Below are 22,732 nucleotides of genomic sequence, written 5' to 3'. Positions count from 1 at the left end.
ACCTGATTCTTTGTCTTTACTCAATTACGACCCATTTTCTATGATAGAAGGTAGGAACACAGTGCTGACAAAGTCTCAACTTATTACATAGCACACATTTATACACAAGTAAAACAATAATAATGTAAAATAATGACTCAGAGACATATTGGAGGGGAAAAGGGTCAGCTTTATTTATTATTAAGAAAAGGGGGAAAGGAAAGAATGGCCCATCATGCTCCATTGCGGTACGAGTACATTCTGAATTTAGAAGTGGATTATTGAAGGGAAAAGATACAGTACAGTGATTCAAGGGAATTTGGTATGTAATGCCAGCTGTCGGGATGACTCCTGTCAAAATACTGACAGCGGCATCCCAATGGTTGGTATCCTGACAAGGGTTGGGCAAGTATACTTACTCTTTCCCCTTCTCCCCATAACCCTCCCTTCTTGTAGCCTAACCTTAACCCACCCCACCCCACACCCTATCCCTCCCCATTAGTGCCTAAACCTAAGTCTCCCCACTTCATGCCTAAGCCTAACCCATCCCCCTTAGTGCCTAACCCTAACCCCCTCACCCCAGTGGTGCCTAACCCTCACCCTCCCCCCTAGAAGTGCCTAAATCTTACCTCCTCCCCAAAACCTAACCCCAGCATGCTGCATAAACCTAACACCCCCCCCTCCCTGCGTGGCTAATGGTGCCCCGCACTTACCTCGCTCAGGCTGGCATCGTTCTGGGTCCAGCATCGGGATTAAGTTAGATGTTTTTCACCGCCTATCTTAAGTCCCGTGTTGGACTTTCAGCCTCAGGATTCAGACCGGTGGCATAGCGTACACCGGTCTGATAACTACATCCCATTTCAAGACCCACACAACTAATATCTAATAATTGGAGATGCGTCCTGATGCATCAACACAGCCCCAGCCATTTTAGGCCTCTGCAAGCTAAACCGGACAAACTAAACTGGAGAAATCCAATTATCATTGCAGCTATGTAGATAAACTCAATAACCTTTGTCTAACCAGTTGGTCTTGGAATGCTGTATCTGGCACAAAAATCAAGCTACCTCTATTGCAAAATTATAATAATCCTTGCCCATGCCCCTCATTTTCTTTGACACAGATAATGCCTTGTGCGTCTTACAATGCACCACATCACCCTGCCCTATACCTGAAGAGACACTACTGCTATGCTTCTACTGATCATGACCTCCTATTACTAGGTCATGCTGCATCCCGCAAGACCACTAAAAGGTGATGCCATGCTAATGCCCTAGCCTTGATCAGCACTGGACTCACCAGAAGGCCTTGGTAATTCTTCCATCGACAGAGCATCTTGGCAATCTCAGTCCTCAGCTGGAGCTAATATTGATGCCAATCTTGAACCTTAACCCTGCCACCTGGACCATGGGTTAAAAGTAGGGCCAGATGCAACACCAGTGACACACACAGCAGCAACACCATCTCAAGATCCGGTGCAGGAGAGGGCAGAGAAGTGGAACCGCCAAATAGCCCTGTCCTGGTTGACAGCTTACAATATCTCCCCAGAGGCAGCATTTGCCATCAAGCTATTTAAAGCCACCACCATAGTAGTGACTAGGGGGTCTGCCACAACATCCCCTTATGTGCACCAATGCAACACCCAAAAACACTGGGTAGCCAGACCCCTATCCCCGGGCACAAGAGGCGCAGAACACCCAGAAACATCTCCTCTACAGACCTCTCTTCTTGGGCATCAAAACACCATAAGGACTCTTAGAAAAATAGGTCCCTTTCCCAACATAGTTGGGCCACTGGTTGTCACCGCCGCACATACCCATGACTACAGTGTGCATCCACATCCTGGCCTCTGGCAGTGGGATTCCTGAGGCACACACAGAGCTGAGAGCCAGAGTGGCCCAAGACCAATTACCTCAGCATCAGGCGGCCACATAAGGGTGTGCCCTAGACTGGGGGAACCCTCATGTAGGTCAGATACCTGGTTGGCAACCCAGCAAAGCACCTGGGGTGGGAAATAATCACAAAAAACACAACTTAAGAAAAATTGAGAGCTAAAAACAAGAAAGGAGGGGAAAGACCAAGAGGGCATAGACAAAACAGGACAAAAAAAATTGAAGAGGGTAGAGAAGAAGTAAGGAAAAAAAAGAGAGAAGAAAACCACGCTAATATTCAAATGATATTGAAAAGCGATTCCCTGTCCAACGATCTCAGAAGGAATCACCTAAAAGAGATCTATCTGTCTTGTTCCTCGCTGTCACCAGGTGATGTTGTCTTCATGCTGCCGTGGTTGTAAAGCATTAGCTATATGGATTGCTGATTTGTCTCTTTCACTTCCTCTTCCAGATTACGCTGGGTGAAGCTGTTGAAGTCGAAGCACAGTGTGCCGCACAGGGGGCAAACGTTGTTAATCTGAAGCCATTCTCTCAAGCATGGTAAATGGAAGATGTGGCGGCAGGATGACATGGCAACGTCCTCTCCAATTTGAAACTGCAAGAGACAGATGGTACAGGAGTCTCCTGCTTTTCCTTCCCCAACAGTTTGTCTTCTGTAGGTTGGCAGGAGAGGAAGAACGCCTCTTGGCATGGTGTTCAGTGCAATGATCTCTACTCTTTGTGCGATTGCTGCATAATGGCTTCCACTTGGTCCATCTCCTGCACTTCCTGATGATAGTACTCCTGGGGATGGTCGCCCTGAGTATGGTGCTCATGATGGTATCCTTTCTGAAGGCATCCTTCCAGCTGATGGCCTCAGGCGCCCTGATCTTAGCCATGTCCCAGTGATTTTGTTTTCTCCAGCTGGAAAAATATTTCATATATTGCAGATATAACAGATAGCCGTAGGCAACATATAAAAATCAAATATTGTTGGTAGACAATATGAGTTACAGAAATAAAACAATTTATAGATTATTTTAATATACTTCTAACTTAAACATGTTGCAGTAGTATGCGTAACCACCGACCATGGTGGTGCCGCCGACCATGGTCCGACCCCTCCTTGTTAGGCAGTGTAGCGCCGACCGCAGTGTGTGTGGTCAGTGCTACACATTTACACAGGACCGGCACTAAGCTTCCAGCGCCGGTCCTGTGCTGCACAAGCTGAGTTGATTCCCTCCCCCTGAATGCTTACCCAATAGCACCAGGAGGAGGGCTCAGGCTGTGCAGCATTACACACACATCGCCGCCAGCGCGGCAATGATGTGTGTGTGAAACAGCAGCCAATGAGCGTCAGACAGACGCTCATTGGCTGCTGCACACACATCGCTGCCGAGCGGCAGCGATGTGTGTGTGAATCAGCACTGCCCACTGCAAGAGCCGGGCTGGAGCTCACTCATGAGCTCCGCCTTCTGGCTCTTGCAGTGGGTAATGGGAGAGATGTCATGATGAATGTCTCTCCCATAATGCAGAGCGCGCCAGCCCTGGAGGACTGACATGCGGCGGGAGCAGTGACCGGAGCGTGGATTCAGGTAAGTGTATGTTTTTATTTTTTTGTAACTTATGTGTCTGCACTACGGGGGGTGGTGGCTACTACTGGGAACACCATTACTGGGGGTCTACTACTACTGGGGACAGCATTACTGGGGGGGTGCTACTACAACTGGGGACACCATTACTGGGGGGGCTACTACTGGGGTCAGCATTACTGGGGGGCTACTACTGGGGACAGCATTACTGGGGGGCTACTACTACTAGGGACAGCATTACTGGGAGGGGGACTACTACTACTGGGGACAGCATTACTGGGAGGGGGGCTACTATTGATGGGGACAGCATTACTGGGGGGGCTACTTCTACTGGGGATAGCATTACTTGGGGGGGAGCTACTACTACTGGGGACAGCATTACTGGGAGGGGGACTACTACTACTGGGGACAGCATTACTGGGAGGGGGATACTATAGATGGGGACAGCATTACTGGGGGGGCTACTTCTACTGGGGACAGCATTACTTGGGGGGGAGCTACTACTACTGGGGACAGCATTATTGGGGGGGAGCTACTACTACTGGGAAAGCATTACTGGGGGTGAGCTACTACTGGGGGCAATGCATCGGGAGGGGGAACCTCTACTGGGGACTACTACTGGAGGGGGGAACTACCAAAGGGGGCACTATTTAAGGGTCTTACTACTAGGGGACCACTACATTGGCACTAAATAGAGAGGACCACTACAGGGGGCCCTGTATAGGGGACACTGGATAGGGGGAGGAATCACTGCTGGGGGCCTGCATAAGGGGGACCACTACTGGGGGCACTATATATGGGGCTTACTACTAGGGGACCACTGCTGGGGGCACTAAATAGGGAGGACCCCTACAGGGGGCACTGTATAAGGGCACTGCATGGGGGGTGGATCACTACTGGGGGCCTGCATTAAGGGGACCACTACTGATGGCACTCCATGGGAGGGATGGGGGACTACTGCTGGGGGCACTATATATGGGGCTTACAACTAGGTGACCACTACTGGGGGCACTAAATAGGGAGGACCACTACAGGGGGCACAGTATAAGAGTACTGGATAGGCGGGATCACTACTGGGGGTACTGCATGGGGGGAATAATGCTTGGGGCACTATATAAGGGGCTTACTACTGGGGGCACTAAATAGGGAGGACCTCTACAGAGGGCACTGTATAAGGGGCACTGGATGGGGGGACCACTACTGGGGGTACTGTATAAGGGGAACTAATGGGAGGCTGCTTAAGGTGGACCACTACTGGGGGTACTGTATAAGGGGCACAACTATGGGCCTGCATAAGAGGGAACACAACTGGGGACATTGCATACTGTTTGTCCTGCATAAGGGGCACTACTGGGGTTAAGGTGCATATGGAAAGGAATGTTCAGAGTGACGATAAAGGGGTGTGTCATGTTGACATGCCCCATTTTTAAGTGACCACGCCCTATTTTTAAGTGACCACGCCCATTTTTCACCTTCGGCGCGCACATAGCAGAGGTGTGGGGGGGCTCCATTTTGACATTTGCCCTGGGCTCCAAATACCCTACTTATACCACTGGCATGGACAGGTAAGTTTAAACTAATATGGGTGCAGGATGTGCGGTGTGGGGCCCCCCTGGACCCGGGGGCCCGTTTGCCTTGCACACACTGCACCCATTATAGATACGCCACTGCTCTAAGCACAACTGGAAATATATTGATATAGTTATTTATAGAAAAGAGGCTGCCAGCTGGAATGGTAACAGAGAGATCCTTTTAGTATGATATTTGTGTTTTATCAAACATATAATATAAATCTATAAAGAAGAGAAATGCAGCCAAAACATTATATTTAAGCTGTGAGAGCTCATCAGGCTATAACATGGGGAAGCAGGACACAGGTCATCTCCAGAGCCTATCTAGGAGTGGTAATCAGTGTAATAACCTAGGGCTCAGCCTCCTGTCAGACAATGGAGCAGTCACCACTCTCCCCTCATATTTGCTGAACGTAGATTTACTGTGAACTCACCTAACATATTACCCATAATCCCCCTTTTGTATTAGAAAACAATCTGAGGACTGAGCGTTTCCTGATCAGTAACTGAGTAACAGCATGGGAGGTGCCCCCAGTAACACAGTACTCTGACCTAACACCTCCATCATCATTCCTCCCACTTCCTAATACAGCTGCTAAAGACTGAGAAACTGGTCTTAGATCTCATTGACTGAGCTAGCATTATACTTAGCCTCATTTCCAATGAGCTGGGCCAACTCCCTCCGGCTCATGGCAGCAGGTGATGATGGGTAAAGTGAGGTAAGAGGGAGATGTACAAATAATAACACAGCACAGATGGGATTGTGCGCTCAGCTCCGGTCAGCGATAACTTGCTGGTAGTATACACTCATGTACAAACCAGTTGTCTCTTTTGAGCCCTTTCTCTAGTGCCAGTAACTGCCAACTGAAGAAATGCCAGTGACCTGGCCATGTGCTGGGGCTTTATACCCGGCCCATGCAGTGGGCACCTCACCAGGATGACCATGAAGAATGCTGTGTACATGTGAATGTGGCATGCGGGCGGCAATTGGTGATGGCCATGTGGCACATCAGCTCTCTGCCCTATACCCCACATCATCATCTTCCCACTGACATTACACAGTGACACATGTGGGGAATCAGTGGGAAATGACAGGTTAGTGCTGAGGAGTCATCACAACCAGAAAGTGAAGCACTGTGAATACTTTCCGGATGCACTGTATATAAGACAGACAAAAAGTATTAGGTATTGGTAAATACATTTAGAGGAAATGCCAAATCTATCCCATATGATGGAGAACTCTGAAAATGTGGCAAACGGTGGGAGGGCCTGGATTAATTTTATAGTGTGCCTGATCCAATGGTCAAAAGCTTTAAGATCATGACCCGGGGTGGAGGCATTATTGTTCCAGCACTGTCTTGAAATTTTATGCAAAAAAAAAAACACTTTATGGCCATTCTAGTTTTATAAGGAAGCCAATCATGTTTTTTGAATTTGCAAGATTTCATGAAAAACTGATACTGGAATGCGACCAGGTGACAATATCCGAAAATAGGCTAAGCACTGGGAGAAAATAAACCCTCTACAACTTTTGCCCAAATAAGCTATATCTACATCAATACATACCTGTATAAAATATGCATTTTGATTTAAATATGTACCATTATATTAACCAGTTTGGGATACTAGAATATATATATATATATATATATATATATATATATATATATATATAAGGCAAAATAAGTTATCAGATACATTTTACTCAATACAGTGTTTTTAAATTTCCTGTGAGATAATTCTTGTCTGATTTATAGCAATTAGTGTATTTACTATATAACAGCACTAACATAATTGACAGCTATTTTTGGAGCAGAAAACAGTTGTGTTAGGACTGTTCTTAATTAAGTAAGAAATTAAATGGATAATGAGAACTATTTCAAGTATCAATGGGAACAATGCTCCCCTGTGTAAAATCTGTTTTTAGAGCACATTATAATGAAGGGTATACATATATAAGGTTATGCTGCATTACGTGGCTCTAACGTTGCTGAATCTGCAGCAGAAAACTTTATTGATAACTCATTTTCCAGTTCTCTCTTCTAAAATATAAATAACAGATCCTGCACCTTAAAGTCATATTAACTTCAATTTTCTTCTACAATATTTTGGACAATGAGATATTTACATTTGCAATAATTGCAATTATAAATAATTTGATCAAATATGTAAGACTTTGATGTGTGTATGTTAAAACCAACTCGGTTTTTTCCCTAAGGTAAACTCCTGCATATAATTATTTTATGATTAATTTTAAGTAACAAATTACTAAAATTGCAAATTCATGGTATGCCTGCAGTGTACAACTTGCAATTGATGAGAAAATGCAAAAAGTTATGAACTAGCAAAAAGTAGATTTGTGTTTCCTGCTTCATAGAAACCAATGTAATGTATTTGATTTCTAGACACCAATAGCTTAAATGTTTTTATGGCTAAAATGCAGACTACTTGCAGCTGACATAAATTATTATTATTATTATTATCCTTTATTTATATGGCGCCACAAAGGTTCCGCAGCGCCTTACACAGTACATAAATGAGCACACAAGAAAAACAGTTAATAGTAATACAAAACAATGCAGGACAAGGACAAGGTTATAAACTCAGCTGCAAAACACAAGCAGCAGGACATGAGCAACCAGATAAATAAGACACAGCGACTGTATGACAGAAGCAGAAAGGAACTGATGTGTAAAATTATAACACCAGGCGTTGAATTCACATAATTACTGCTGGTTTTTATACAAAAGAAAAATAAATTCAGATTAGGGACTAATGGGCCAATTTATCAAGCTTTTTTTATTCTTCACAAAAATATGTAGAAACTGCAGTTTCTGCTTAATTTGATGAACTGTTGCTATGTACTAATAGCACAATGCTGGAGATTTCACAGAAAACGAATTAGCACTGTAGATCAGCAGTCCCCATTATTATAAATTGGGACTACAATCTGACCCCTATGCATGTGCCAAACTCCAAAAAGCGAAGCTTTTCAGAGTTTAACGCTGGTAGTTTACATCATCTTTAGATGGTGTAAACCGATTAAGCCTATGGAGGTTTACGAGCAGGAGAGAAATCTTCAGAACTCTCTCCCTCAGGATCTAGCTGGCTGGTATCTGGTCATTAGGTCTACACTAGTGGAATTAATTCTAGACACTTTTAACAAATTTTTAAAATTTTGCATTTAATCATTATTTTTACATTATAATCACTTCTAATTTATATTCCAATCGAAGTATATGTGAGTATAATCATTACTATTTCTTTTTAAGTTGTCATTTGTCAAATTTCCAGTGAAAAATTCAGTAAAACCACAGTTTTACAGGTATGCTTTTATTATGGAAAAAAATATGCAATTTCAGCAATACACAAAATTAATATTTCGTTGGATATCCTCTGTTTTTAAGAACAGCTTTGATTCGTGGAAGGCATCAAGTGAACCAGAAGTCCCAGATCTTCAGGTGAAATCATATGGTACCAAGCCGGGATTATGGCTTCAATCAGCACTCTCTTGTTTCTTTTTTCATGATACCATCACTTCAAGCCTTGATCAAAGATTTTCTATTGGATTTAAATCCAGACTATTTCCTGGCCAAGTGTCTACCTTCATCTTGTTGTCCTTGTTACTAGTCGACCTTTAGTGTGTCGACTTTCAGTCCCTTGTCGACCTACTGCCTGTTGACATTCATACCTGTCGACCTTGTTACCAGTCAACCTTTAGTGTCGACCTTCTGACCCTGTCAACCTTCAGTCCCTGTCGACCTATTGCCTGTTGACCTTCAGAACCTGTCGACCTTGTTACCAGTCGACCTTTAGTGTGTTGTCCTTCAGTCCATGTCTATCTATTGCCTGTCTATCTTCTACTGTCTACCCAAACATTGTCTATCTAGACAATGTAGACCTAAAGATCCACACCCCTGCCAACACTGTGAGTTTCCTTTAGAATACACTCAATACAGTGGAGATATTTTCATTAAAAATAAAAATATCCACCTAAAACGGATACTTATTAATAGTGGCAGTTCCGCAATTATTAATACTTAAGCCTCTAAATATTTACAAATAGTTAAAACACCTATTAAATATATATATGAATATCTTAAGTGATAGATTGAAGTTCAATATTTTTCACATTTATGACTGATTTCTAAATATATATTGGGAAACCATATAAAAATATATGACAAGTAAGGTTCATTTTAGACATGTCAGCGATGCTTCTTTTGTTTACAACAACCTTTTTGTATGGTTGTTATATTCGTGCACATTAACACTAGAGATGAGCGGGTCTGGTTTCCTGAGAACCGGACCCACCCACACTTCGGGGATCCGAGGCAGATACGAGTCAGCTCGGGTTTTCCGTACTGACTCAGATCTGAAAACGAGGGAAAATGTCATCATCCCACTGTCGGATTCTCGCGGGTTTTGGATTCTATAAAGGTCCCATGATTCGCCGCCATTTTTCATTCCGGCTGTGGAGAGTGAAGAGAGAGGGAGCTGGGAGCTGTGCTGTTGTTATATTGTCAATACTTGTTACTGGCTGGCTGTTGTCTATAGAGGGGCTGGCTGGTTGTCATTGTCCTGTCCATAGGGGCTGGCTGGCTGTTGTTGTCCTGTCCATAGGGGCTGGCTGGCTGTAGTGCTGTGTTGTCCAGGGGGTGCTCTAGTCTTCACCCACCCCCAGTGTGAAAAAAATAAAAAAAATTAGTGTTAGCTTAGCAACACTCATCAGTGCAGGGGTGCTGTGCTGCTGTCTGTTAAGGGGCTGCTGCCTCTTTTCAGGGTTTCACCCCAGTGTTAAAAAAAATCAAATAAACCAATTTTTTGTGTGGCATGTTAGCCACACCTGTTATCATCGTAGGTGTGCAGGGGTGCTGTGCTGCTGTCTGTCGAGGGGCTGCTGGCCAAAAATAAAAAAACTTTTTTTGTGTGTGTCAGTCACACCTGGCTGTCACTGTCATTGGCGTAGGTGTGCAGGGGTGCTGTGCTCCTGTGTATCGAGGGGCTGCTGCCCAAAATAATAAACAATTTTTTGGTGTGCGTGTCAGCCACATCTGGCTGTCTCTGTCATCGGCATAGCTGTGCAGGGGTTCTGTGCTCCTGTCTGTCGGGGGATTCTGTCCAAAGTAATATAAATAAAACCAACAATTTTTTATGTGTGGTTGTGTATGGAGGACAGTCACATGACCGGAGAACAGGATCCACATACCAGTCTTGTAGCTGCCGGCAGCAGTCATGATGACGATGCAAGGCCGTCAACGTTGTCTATGAAGGCTGATGTACCAGGGCTTAAGTCAGACCAAAAAGTCAGGCTAAAAAAATAAACTTTTACCCTGTAAAAGCAAAACAAATTTAAAGTTAAGTCAGCTTTAGAGAAACCAAATATTGGCAGTATGCCATTCACTACATGAAGTGGCAAGGAAAGGATAAGGCATTGGCTTGTATATATGACTGATGGTTCTACTGATAATTTAAGCCCCCTCTGCTTGTAGGAGAGGTACAAAATAAATTACAATTGTTAAGATGAGTAAGACACCGGAACCAACTGTGTGCTTGGAAAAATCAGAAATCCCAGAGGAGAGTCCAAGTGTGTCTGCAGTTGCCATGTGTGAGCCTGACCTTTCTAATACTGTATTTGAAGAGGAACCTCCTTCCACCATTTGTGTACCTTCTGAAGTAGAAATTGAGGATGCTTCTATGGAATTGAACGAGGAGGATGACGAGGATATTTATGTAGTTTGTGATAACAACAAGGATGATGAAGATGTTGATGATGATGCGGATGTTGATGGCGAGGATGTTTGTGTAAAAACAGTAAATCAGGCAACAGTTGTTGCCCATGGTGGGAAAAATCCCATTTTTGCCATGCCTGGGCAAAGGACCAAAAAATCCACTTCTCATGTGTGGAATTATTTCCACCCAAATCCGGACAACCTTTGCCAAGCTATTTGTAACTGTTGCCAAGTAACAGTGAGTAGAGGTAAGGACTATAACCATCTGGGAACATCCTCCCTGTTACGTCACTTGAAGTGCATTCATCAAATCGGAAGGGTACAGAAACTTTGGGGACAAAAAAAAAAAACAACAATCAGTCCAGTGTCACCAAGCTGCTCCCATCTATCTGGATCCAGGCGCCTGCAATATCCACCACCAACACCTGCATCATCATCAACATCCTCATTCGTGATCAGAAGTAGTCCTGCATCCAATATCATAAGGACTGACTCCTCTCCTATCCATTGTTCCTCAGAAGGACCCTTGAGTGTTACGCCTGATGCTGTCGCTATAAGTGGATCTTCATCCCAGAAGGGGACCAGGAAGAAGACTACTTTTAGTAGTTCAGGAAGTTCAACAAAACAATTGACTATCACACAGTCCCTTGCATTGGCAACAAGTATGACAGCAAACACCCAGCTGCACAGCGGATTACTGACGCCATAACAGCTTTGCTGGTATTAGATGTGCGTCCAGTGTCCACCATTAATGCAGTGGGTTTTACCCAGTTAATGGAGGTCCTGTGTCCCTGCTACAATGTTCCTTCTAGATTCCACTTCTCTAGAATAGCAATTCCCAATCTGTACAAGGGCATTAAAAAAAATCTTATTAATGTCCTATGAATTGCCATTGTGCCCACTGTCCACTTAACCACAGATATGTGGACAAGTGGGACAGGGCAAACTAAAGATTACATGACTGTGACAGCCCACTGGGTAGGTGTATTGCCTCCAACTGTGCAAACAGCAGCAGCAGCATCTAACAAATGCCAGCTCATTCAGAGGCAGGCTACTCTGTGTATCACCGGATTCAGTAAGAGGTATACCGCTGAGAATCTCTTAGAAAAACTCAGGGAAATCATTGCAAAATGGCTTACCCCACTTGGACTCTCCTTGGGATTTGGGATTTCTGACAATGCCAGCAATATTGTGCAAGCATTACATGTGGGCAAATTTGATCACATCCCATGTTTTGCTCACACAATTAATCTGGTGGTGCAACATCTTTAAAAAAATGACAGGGGCATGCAGGAGATGCTCTCGGTGGCACATAAGATTTCTGGACATTTTTGACCTTCAGCTACTGCGTGTCGAAGATTGCAGCACCAGCAAGAACTGTTAAATTTGCCCTGCCATCAGCGGAAGCAAGAGGTAGTAACTAGGTGGAATTCTACCCTCTATATGCTTCAGTGGATGGAGGAGCAGAATAAGGCCATTCAAGGCTACACTATGGCATATGATATAGGGAGAGGAGCGGGAATGCACCTTAATCAGGTGCAGTGGATAATAATTTCCATGTTGTGCAAGGTTCTCAAACCCTTTGAACTTGCCACACGTGAAGTTAGTTCAGACACTGCCAGCTTCAGTCAGGTCATTCACCTAATCATACTTTTGCAAAATCAGCTGGAGAAACTGAAGGAGGAGCTGAAACAGAGTGATTCTGCTAAGTATGTGGGACTTGTAGATCAAGCCCTTCATTCGCTTCAACAGGATCCAAGGGTTGTCAATCTCTTGCAATCAGATCACTATATTTTGGCAACCATACTTGATCCTAAGTTTAAGTCATATCTTGTGTTTTTCTTTCCGATTGACATAATTCTGAAAAGATGCAAAGAGCTGGTGGTGAAAAAATTGTCAGCTGAAGCGGAATGTGACACAGCAACATCTCCTCCTTCAGTTTCTACAGCTGCCAGGAAAAAACTAAATTTTCCTAAGAGACCCACTGCTGGTGGTGATGCAGATCAGACAGCAAAATCTAATGACATCTGGTTGGGTCTGAAAGAACTGCCTACAATGAGTGACATGTCTACCGTGACTTTGTCTCATACGGTCACCATTCAGAGAATGGTGGATAACTATTTTAGGGATAGCATCCAAATAGGCATGTCAGACAGTCTGTTTCACTGCTGGAAGGAAAAAGAGGCAATTTGGAGTCCTTTACACAAACTGGCTTTGCTGTACTTAAGTTGCCCACCCTCCAGTGTGTACTCTGAAAGAGTTTTCAGCGCAGCCGGGAACCTTGTCCGTGATCGGCATAGGAGGTTACTTCCCCAAAATGTGGAAAATATGATGTTCATAAAAATTAATTACAAATTCCACGAGGGAGGCCTTTACCCACACTTAAGTCCAAAAAATACAGACATTTCTGACTCTGTAGTGGTGGATTCCCACAGGGACAAATTCATATTGTGTGAAGAAGAGAAGGATGCACACACTGATGAGGATGATGATGATGACATCTAATGTACTATAAAGCCAGTTTGTGTATAGGATCATTGCCACCAATGTCCACTGTGCATTGTCAGCTTGTTTTGTGGAAGGTCCAAACAAACCAATAATTTTAGCAGCAAGTGGCAGTCCCTGTCACTGAAGTGATTGGTTTGTTAAACTGTGAATGTCCTGTTTCATATACAACATAAGGGTGGGTTGGAGGGGCCAAGGACAAGTCCATCTTGCACCTCTTTTGTTTCCAGTATGTGCTGGTTGGGACATTGCTGCATCACATTTTTAATGTTATGGTTTATGAATGTCCAGAAATTGGAATGGCCACAGACAGCATCTCCTGCATGCCCCTTTCTTTTTTTTAAGAAATTCTGAACCAATTGCTGCTTGTTGTGCGACTTGCGCCATTTGGTTGACACAACAGTGACATTCAGGCAAGGGTACACAGCCCAAAGGCCACATCCTGCTTCACGGCCAAAAGGCCACCTGTCGTCTCTCCTCACCAGCCCTCAAGGCTATAATGGCCGCAGCTTGCCAAGAGTTCCAGGCATCAAGGCTGTTGCAGGACTGTTTCCTTCCTAATCATAGCTCTGTATTCCACTACTACTCAGCCCAGAGGCTACATCAACAATCAACTATAAATTCTTCAGTCAGTGGCTGCACCACCAATTATCAATTCTTCAGCCAGGGGCTGTAACACATATAATAAATAAAAAGTATACTTAGACAAATGGAAATGACATGCCTAATAAAATGACAATTCATCACTTTTATCAATTTGGAAATGTTTTCCCTATTCACGCTAAGCTCATGTACATGTTAAGCTGTTTAAAGTGATTGCTATTGTTATGTACCCAAGTAGGTCCAAGCATTGAGTGTAATAATTTTCTAACTAATCTCCTATATATTACCTCAGTGCTCACACTATTTTCATGACACTGCCAACAGTATTATCATTGTTTAGGAAAAAAATATATTTGTTAGATTCACTAAAACAATGCTATATAATTACCATATAGCTGTAGTGCACATTTTTTAATTGAATCATAAAAATGTTGTAGCTAACAGTACAGCAACTTGGGCTCTGATTCAGAGCCGGACGCTCTGACCAGAGCGCTCGCTCTGAATCAGGGCCCACCTCCATTAATATGGAGCGTCCTCCTGGATGCTCGTATAGCTGTGGGTCACCACCCACAGCCTATACGAGCGTGCGGGATGATGGTCGCGATGGTCTTGACCATCGCCAGTGCGAGCAGAAGCCTGCGGTTGAGTTTCTCAACCTCAAGGCCCAGGAGTGATTTTGGCTCTATCAGAGCCAAAATCACTCCCACTGGCATCACTAGTGATGTCAGTGGGGCCGGCTTCTGATGGTAGGTGTTCCCTTGGGAACGCCTCCGTCTGGCAGGCAGGCCCCCGGCACGCCCAACAAAGGGGGCGTGCTGTCAATCAACATCGACAGCACGCCCCCTTTGATCAGACACAACGAGCAAAGGAAAGTCCTTCGCTCGTCGCATCTCGCGCATGCGCACGACGGAGCTCCCTCCGTTGTGCGCATGCGCAGTGCACACCATCGACCCACTTGCGAGCGGACAGCCACTCGCGAGTGGGTCTGAATCAAGCCCTTAGTCTTTTTGCTTTAACTTGAACTAAAATAATGAATGGTAGATATTATTAAGAATAGTAATAATAATAATAATAATAATAATAATAATAATAATAATATGTTAATTCTTAATTTATTTTTTTTATGACAGCAATACTAGTAAAATGACATGTTCTTGACAAACTCAAAACCCTATTTATGGAATAAAATCTAAAGCAGGCCTGGCCAACCTGTGGCTGTCCAGCTGTTGTGAAACTACAAGTCCCAGCATGCCTTGCCAGAGTGTTAGCATTCCCTAATAGCAAAACTGTGGCAAGGCATGCTAGGACTTGTAGTTTCACAAAAGCTGGAGAGCCACAGGTTGGCCAGACCTGATCTAAAGTATATAAAAAAAAATCCTTTGCATTTAGTTACAGTACATAATATAGGCATAAACAATGACAAATATTTAATATTTATTATTTAAAAATTAAATTTTAGAACCTGACTTTTTATCTCCCAGGTATCTACTTGTCAGCAAAATGATGAAATCAAACAAGACTGTGGTAACAGATTTTGTTTTGTTTGCTTTCGCTGATTTGCACCAATTTCGGAATTTACTTTCCTTTATTTTTCTACCGACCTACATTACATGTGTCATAGGAAACATTGCTATTATTATTCTTGTAAGAATAGAACCTTCTCTTCAAACAACAATGTATTTTTTTATTAGTGTATTTTCTTTTTTAGAAATTGTGTTTGTCTCTGTCATTTTGCCAAAACTTTTAGCCAATCTCATTGCAGCTAATAATATTATTTCTTTCAATGGATGCTTTGCTCAAATGTATGTCTTCATTTCCTTGGGTTTAACCGAATGTTGTCTTCTCGCAGTAATGGCCTTTGACCGACACGCGGCTATTAATAATCCTTTACACTACCCAGGTATAATGACACCTGCTTTATGTATTAAGTTAGCACTTTTACCATGGATCATGGGATTTTCTATTACTTCAGTCCCTGTCATCATCACAGCAAATTTAGAATTCTGTGGTCCTAATAAAATCGATCACTTTTACTGTGATTTGGCTCCGGTGCAGAACTTGTCATGTTCCGATCCCTTAATCAGCTTTATATCTACAAGCGCTGCATCAGTATTCAGTGCTGTTTTGTCTACTAGTACAATCATAGGATTCTATGTTCATATAATTATGACTGTGTCAAAGATTAAGAGTAAGGACGGAAAACAGAAAGCATTTTCTACATGTTCATCTCATCTCATCGTTACTGGTCTATTTTATGGAACAGCCTTCACTGTGTATGTCAAGCCTAAGTCAAGTTATTATAATAAGTATATCGCTTTTATATACCCAACAATCACACCTATAAGTAACCCTTTTATTTATACATTTAGAAACAGGGATGTGAGGAAAGTTTTAAGGAATTTAATAACCCGTCTAATAAAACCAGTGTCATCATAATTATTTGTAAATATTTAGTAAACAGACTTTGTACATTTAAGATTTTTTTTTAGCCACTCTTATTCAGTTCACATTTACAGTAGGTAAAGTAGAACAAAATATTTTACTGCATGTGAAACATATGTACAGTTAGTGAATAGTATTTGTATGTTTTTAGAAATCTGTACAGAAATCTCAATAAATTTTCAGTTATGTTCCTTGGTCCTGTTATAAATGTTATAATTCAATAATCATATTAATGCAGGGATTCCACTTCTGGCTTCCATCCCTAAAATTTAAATAAGTTCAATATTCAATTTAATACTTCTTGAACAATTGTATAGTGCCACAAAATATACTGGTGCTATATTGGTAAATGTTAGTAAAATAAATAACATTGAGTTTACAGTGACTCCATGTGTTGCTGCCATATTTCCCACTGCATGGATGTTGCAATTGTTTTTTTAAGGGGTATAGCTACAATGGGTGCAGAGGGTACAGTTGCAGTGGGGCCCTCCTTCCCATGCACCCAGCTCACATCAGTGACATTACAGTGAGAGAAGCTGCTGATCCCTCCTCTGAACTACTTCTTAGTCAAAAGCACAGCACAACAGCTTGTGATTAGGAAGCAGTTTTGCATCAGTACTGTGGGCTCCCTTCACCAATCCTGGGAGAGGGAGTTGCTATTCTGCGCTTACTAGGACATCCCTGGACCACAGCCACACCTCCTCCCTACATAAGTGAGCACTGAGGAGGGGGGCACTGTAAGCTCCTCAGCCAGGCACAAATCCAGGGGGGCATGATCAGTGTGAGAGGAAAAGACTATGGACCTCATTCAGAGTCGGTCGTTGTGGCCGCACGGTCGTACGCCACCGATGTTCGCTAAACTGCGCATGCGTAAAGTTCGCAATGCGCGTGCGCAACTAGCTGTTATGATTAGAAATTTCTCTCTCCTTAAACACAGCCAGGTCGTTAGTTTGAGTGACAGAATGAACCGTTTGTGGGTGGTAACAGGGGAAGGTGCTTGAAAACGGGGGAGTGGAGATCCGAACGCAGGCGTGCCTAATTATGCGAACGGCGTTTAATGGGAGTGCATAATTAACAAAGTAGTGTCATGGCACATGTGACATAGGTTTGTACACTGACTTGATCATAGTGCTTAAGAGAGGGTATGGTCAACCTTAAGCTCTACGACCAGCTCCGATGGTTCCCGATGGTCGCGATTAATCCTTATTTCCCAGGAGATGACGTGTGTTGTGATCGAGAAGGGGGCGTGATTTAGTCTTAGGACCGCTTCTTACCCTCGGTCGTTCAGCTAACAATCTCATTTTAGGATGCAACTTGTGATCGCTTCATTTGCATATCCGGCCCCTTTCCCCTACGACCGAGCGGCCGCAACGACCGACTCTGAATGAGGTCCAATTTCCCTGGTCCCACTGCAGCCCAGCACACAGCAGCATGTGCTGGGCTGCTGACCGGCAAGAGGTGGGGGGGGGCAGTATTGGACCCGGGCTTCCGCCAGGCCCCTCCAACAATCTATCCCTGCCACACCATACTCACTTGCTACTATCAATAACCAAGATCTTGCTTCCTTCTTCAATCCTACATAAAATGGTATTATCTACCTCAGCCAGCAACCTACTCAATTATCTCCCTGACCCCTCACCTTCCCTGTATCTTATCCCACCAATAATAATGAAGGTTATTCACTGTTCTTAACTTTTTACTCTGCTACCTCTCTTCTTGGTCCTATACTCTCACTAATCAGTCAAGCTCTGTCTGTGCTCATTCCAAACTTAAATAAAATCTGTAATCTCTCTCTCTCTCTAATGATATCTTTCCATCGTTATTTAAGCATGAAGTGATTATTCCTATTCTGAAAGAACACAATTCTGACTCAAACGCTCTGTCTAATTACCATCCCATCTCTTAGCTCCCATGCCCCTCCAATGGCTTAAGACAATTGCCTACACCCATCTCACACACTTTATTGACACACACAACCTATTGTAACTTCGTCAATCTGGCCAGCATTCCCAACTGTTCACAAAGACTGCACTAAGGTGTTCAATGATTTAATCACTGCTAAATCTAAAGGCCATTATTCTCTCTAATTCTTCTGGATCTTTCTGCTGCATTTACCACTGCTGACCACTCTCTTCTGATAACAATACTTCAATCCCTAGGTCTTTAGGACAAAGCTCTATCTCAGTTCTCATCCAATTTATATAATCTATTTTTTAATGTTTGCTTCTCACGGCTCAGCCCTAGGTCTACTGCTTCTCTCTATCTTTACCTCATCTCTTGGCAAACTAATTTTTGGGGGATTTCAGTATCATCTATATGTGGATGATACTCAAAGTTAGTACTCCTCTTTAGATGTCTCACCAGCTGTGTTGGCTGACATCACAGATGGTCTCTTTGCCATTTCATCTTGCAGCATGTGCTTTCACCACCTCAATCTCAGTCTTTCAAAAACAGAAACAATAATATTTCCACCACACATTAGAAGTTACAAACCTAACATTCCTCTTTCTGTTGACAGCACAGGAATAAACCCCAACCCTCATAAACACTTTCTAGGTGAGTGACTCTGAACTATTTTGCTTCCGCAATCTATCTTTATCCAAATCACATTACACATATCTCACACAAGACAATGCTCAAACTCTAATTCATGCTCTCATTATCTCCAACATTGATTGTTGCAATAGTCTCCATACTGGTCTTCTCCTAAATAGACTTTCATCTCTACAATCTATTTGAATGCAGCAGCTAGACTGAACTTCTTTGCAAAATGTTCATCTTCTGCTGCTCCGCTCTGTCAGTCCCTCCATTGATTATCTGTATTTTACAGTATTCAATATAAAATATGTCTTCTAACATATAAGGCTATTCATCAAACTACACCAACATATGTTTCTTTGCTTATCTCAAAACATCTGCCATTCTGACCACTCTCCTCTGTGTAAGATCTGCATTTGTCATCCTCATTAATAATCTGGTCACATTCATGGTCATACAGGCTTGGACTGGGCTGCAGGGGATTCAGTGAAATCGTGTCCCACTGATTTGTAGCCATGACCCCTATTGAGGGAGGGCGTGGCCTATGGCACCATTTGTAAATGTATGCCAGGCTGCAGTGCAGCTGCTTGCTGGGCAGTCATCAAGGCTGTGACTGACCCTACTGGCAGCTACACGCAGAGAGGACCAAACAGAATCAGCACTGCAGTGCACTGGTAATAACTCCCAGTAGTCTCTACAGTGGGGTCAGAAGAGCATGTGATGAGCTCTGATTGGAGGAGCCCATTACATGCACATCTGACCTGGAGTTTAGTAGCAGCGCAGCCTCATGAGTGTGACTCATTGTGAGACTGTGACTGCTGCTCTGCTGGCTGCCTGAGGATGCTACTGGTGAGTACACTGTGTTGGCACTACAGGTGGCATAATGTGTGGGCACTAGAGGTTGTTTAATGTAAGGGCTCTACAGGTAGCATAATGTGTGAACACTACAGGTGGCATAATGTGTGAACACTACAGGTGGCATAATGTGTCAGAACTAGAGGTGGAATAATGTGTGGGCACAAAAGGTGGCATAATGTGTGGTCACTACAGGTGGCATAATATGTGGAAACCACAGATGGTAGAATGTGTGGGGACTACAGGTGGCATATTGTGTCGGTGCTAGAGGTGGCTTAATGTATGGGTGCTACAGGTGGCATAATGTGTGTGGATTACAGGTGGTATAATGTGTGGTCACTACAAGTGGCATAATGTGTGGTCACTAGAGGTGGTTTAATGTATGGGCTCTACAGGTGGTATAATGTGTGGGGACTACAGATGGTATAATGTGTGGGGACTACAGATGGTATAATGTATAATGTCTGGGCACTACAGGTAGTATAATGTGTGGAGACTACAGATGGTATAATGTGTGGAGACTACAGATGGTATAATGTGTGGGCACTACAGTGTGGAAAAATGTTTGAACACTTTAGTGTTGCATAATGTGTGAGCACTACAGGTAGCATAATGTGTAGGCACTACAGTGTAGAATAATGTTTGGACACTTTAGTGTGGCATAATGTGGGGGCACTACAGTGTGGCATAATGTGTGGGCTCTATAGGTGGTATCATGGAGATGCTCTACACTGGCATAATATGGGCGGCACTATAGTGTAGCATAATGTTAGTACATGTGTAGTGATCTCATTTACCCACAACTGACCAGCATTGCAAAGGTTACCACTACCTTCCTGACCCCTCCATAATCACCACTACCTATCCCTATCTGCACTACCTTCCTGACCCCTCCATAATCACCACTACCTATCCCTATCTGCACTACCTCCCTGACCCCACCATACTCACCACTACCTATCCCTATCTGCACTACCTCCCTGCACTACCTACTACCTATCTGCACTACCCTCTGACCCCTCCTTACCAAATACCATCTCTCTGCACTACCTCCCTGACCCCTCCATACTCACCACTACCTATCCCTATCTGCACTACCTCCCTGACCCCTCCATACTCACCACTACCTATCCCTATCTGCACTACCTACTACCTATCTGCACTACCCTCTGACCCCTCCTTACCAAATACCATCTCTCTGCACTACCTCTCAGACCCCTCCATACTCACTACTACCACTCTGCACTAGCCTATCTTTGAGTTTTCATTCTAAGATGCCATCAATGTCACACCTTTGCACTTTTTTTATTTTTGTGAGGGTACCGGCAGCAGTTAAACATTGTTATTGGGAGTTCCTGACTAAGGACAGATTTATATGTATAGATAGACACACCCCTTCCACTGACTGGCCACACCCCTTTGTGGGCCTCTATTATTGTGTTCCCCTATGGTCCCTTCATGCTCCAGTCGACCACTGTGGTCATATGACTTATTTAGCTGCCCCCCTCCTCTGTGGAATATCCTCTCTCACACTAAAAATATTTTCTTTAGACTCCAAGCCATTAAGTGCTCATTTAAAATGGATCTTTTCAGACAAGCTTATGAAATGCCAGAACCACACAAATAACCTCCATAAGCTGTTCTACCCAATCGTTTCCCATTTACACCGGCCACATATAACTTTACATAAATTCTCTTTCTGCACTCACACAACCCACTGACCCCAGGCCAACATTGCTGATATACTGTATGCCACCAAGTTTGCAATCTAGAAAATACAAATTGCAATATGTAGCACTTATACTTCTGTATGAAACTCCTATTCCCTATAGATTGTACGGTTGTGAGCATATACCTGTTATTGCTTTCCCTAGAAAGTAGACCTTTATTTCTTTGCACAAATAACACTATTGAAAAATCATATGTATGGGAAGCCATAACTCCGATCCGACAGCTGGGAACACCGGAATCCCAATCAGCATAGAAAGACCGGTGACAGAATCCCGACATGGCTGAAGATGCCGACGCCGTGATCCTGACAGCCGGCACCCCAAAGTGAGTATAGCGGGGCCGGCAGGGATGTTACCCGTGGGGGGGAGGGTTAGGTTTAGGCACCCTGGGGAAAGTTAGGGTTAGGCTGCAGGAGGGTCGAGGTTAGGGTTAGGCTTCAGAGGGTTAGGGTTAGGCACGAAGGGGGGTTAGATTTAGGCACTCAGGGGGGGTTAGATTTAGGCACTCAGGGGGAGGGTTAGGTTTAGGCACTAAGGGGGGAGGGTTAGGGTGCAGGGTAGGGAGAGTTAGTATCAGGTTGCAGGAAAAAAGGGTAGGGTTAGAGGGTAAATAGGACAGGGGAAAATTGCTTACCAATCACCTTTCGGGATTGAAAGCACCTGGAAACCGCTGTCAGTATATTTAAAGCCAGAATCCTAAGTGTAGGAATATCATACCCAACCCCTGTTAAACATCAATTAACGAAAACCATACAGTAGGTTGGCCTCTTGCTTTTGTGCTGCAATTGTGCATGGATGTGTACTGGTGGTAACATCAGTTCTGGAAAAAATGGACACTACTCGTGGACTACATTATACCACCAACACTATATGGATAAGACTATACATTTCTTTTAAAAGTTTATAATGTTGGATATCAATAAAAGTTCACTTACTGTATTACATGTTGATGACCTTCTGGATATTTTTGTTTATCATTTTTTTTATAATATATTTTCTATATTTATGTTCTTGGTTTAGATCAATATACTGTAACTTTGGGGATTCACATTCTCTTATAAGAAGAGCATAGTACTGTTGGAAAAATAAAAAAAAATGTCTACCATTTGTATATCATTTGTACAGTATTGTTTTATTTACAAAAAAAAATATTAGGAACATCATAGAACACAATTCTGCTTGCTATAGCCTTTTTCATCATCTGTATATGCACCTGTGCATGCATGCACACACACATAGGCCTGCCATCAGAAATTGTGGGGCCCGGAACTGACAAAATAGGTAGGGACCCCCTTACTGTGTTTCTGCAACTCT

At 43.4% G+C, this 22,732-nt stretch overlaps 1 protein-coding gene across 1 annotated transcript; it reads left to right on the top strand.

The window, feature by feature from the left end:
* The first annotated feature begins 2,660 nt into the window (after positions 1 to 2,660).
* Positions 2,661 to 16,519, top strand: LOC148481284 (olfactory receptor 10A4-like). The gene is made up of 5 exons (XM_088453740.1): positions 2,661 to 2,690; positions 8,421 to 8,474; positions 15,335 to 15,377; positions 15,562 to 16,126; positions 16,447 to 16,519. Exons 1-5 carry the CDS (start codon positions 2,661 to 2,663, stop codon positions 16,517 to 16,519), a joined length of 765 nt encoding a protein of 254 aa, XP_088309866.1.
* The last annotated feature ends 6,213 nt before the right edge of the window (positions 16,520 to 22,732 follow it).

This window comes from Taudactylus pleione, unplaced genomic scaffold (genome assembly GCF_031769625.1).
Source record: "Taudactylus pleione unplaced genomic scaffold, aTauple2 ptg000587l, whole genome shotgun sequence".
Classification (NCBI taxonomy): domain Eukaryota; kingdom Metazoa; phylum Chordata; class Amphibia; order Anura; family Myobatrachidae; genus Taudactylus; species Taudactylus pleione.
The sequence above is the reverse complement of the archived record's forward strand: the minus strand, read 5'-3'. Positions and strand labels throughout refer to the sequence as shown.

Coding starts and splice junctions, on each gene's coding strand:
- LOC148481284 (XM_088453740.1), top strand. CDS start 2,661: ATGGTCGCCCTGAGTATGGTGCTCATGATG. Junction 8,475..15,334: donor CAGAAGTCCCAGATCTTCAG/GTGAAATCATAT, acceptor TTTATCTCCCAG/GTATCTACTTGTCAGCAAAA. Junction 16,127..16,446: donor TATGGAACAGCCTTCACTGT/GTATGTCAAGCC, acceptor GTATGTTTTTAG/AAATCTGTACAGAAATCTCA.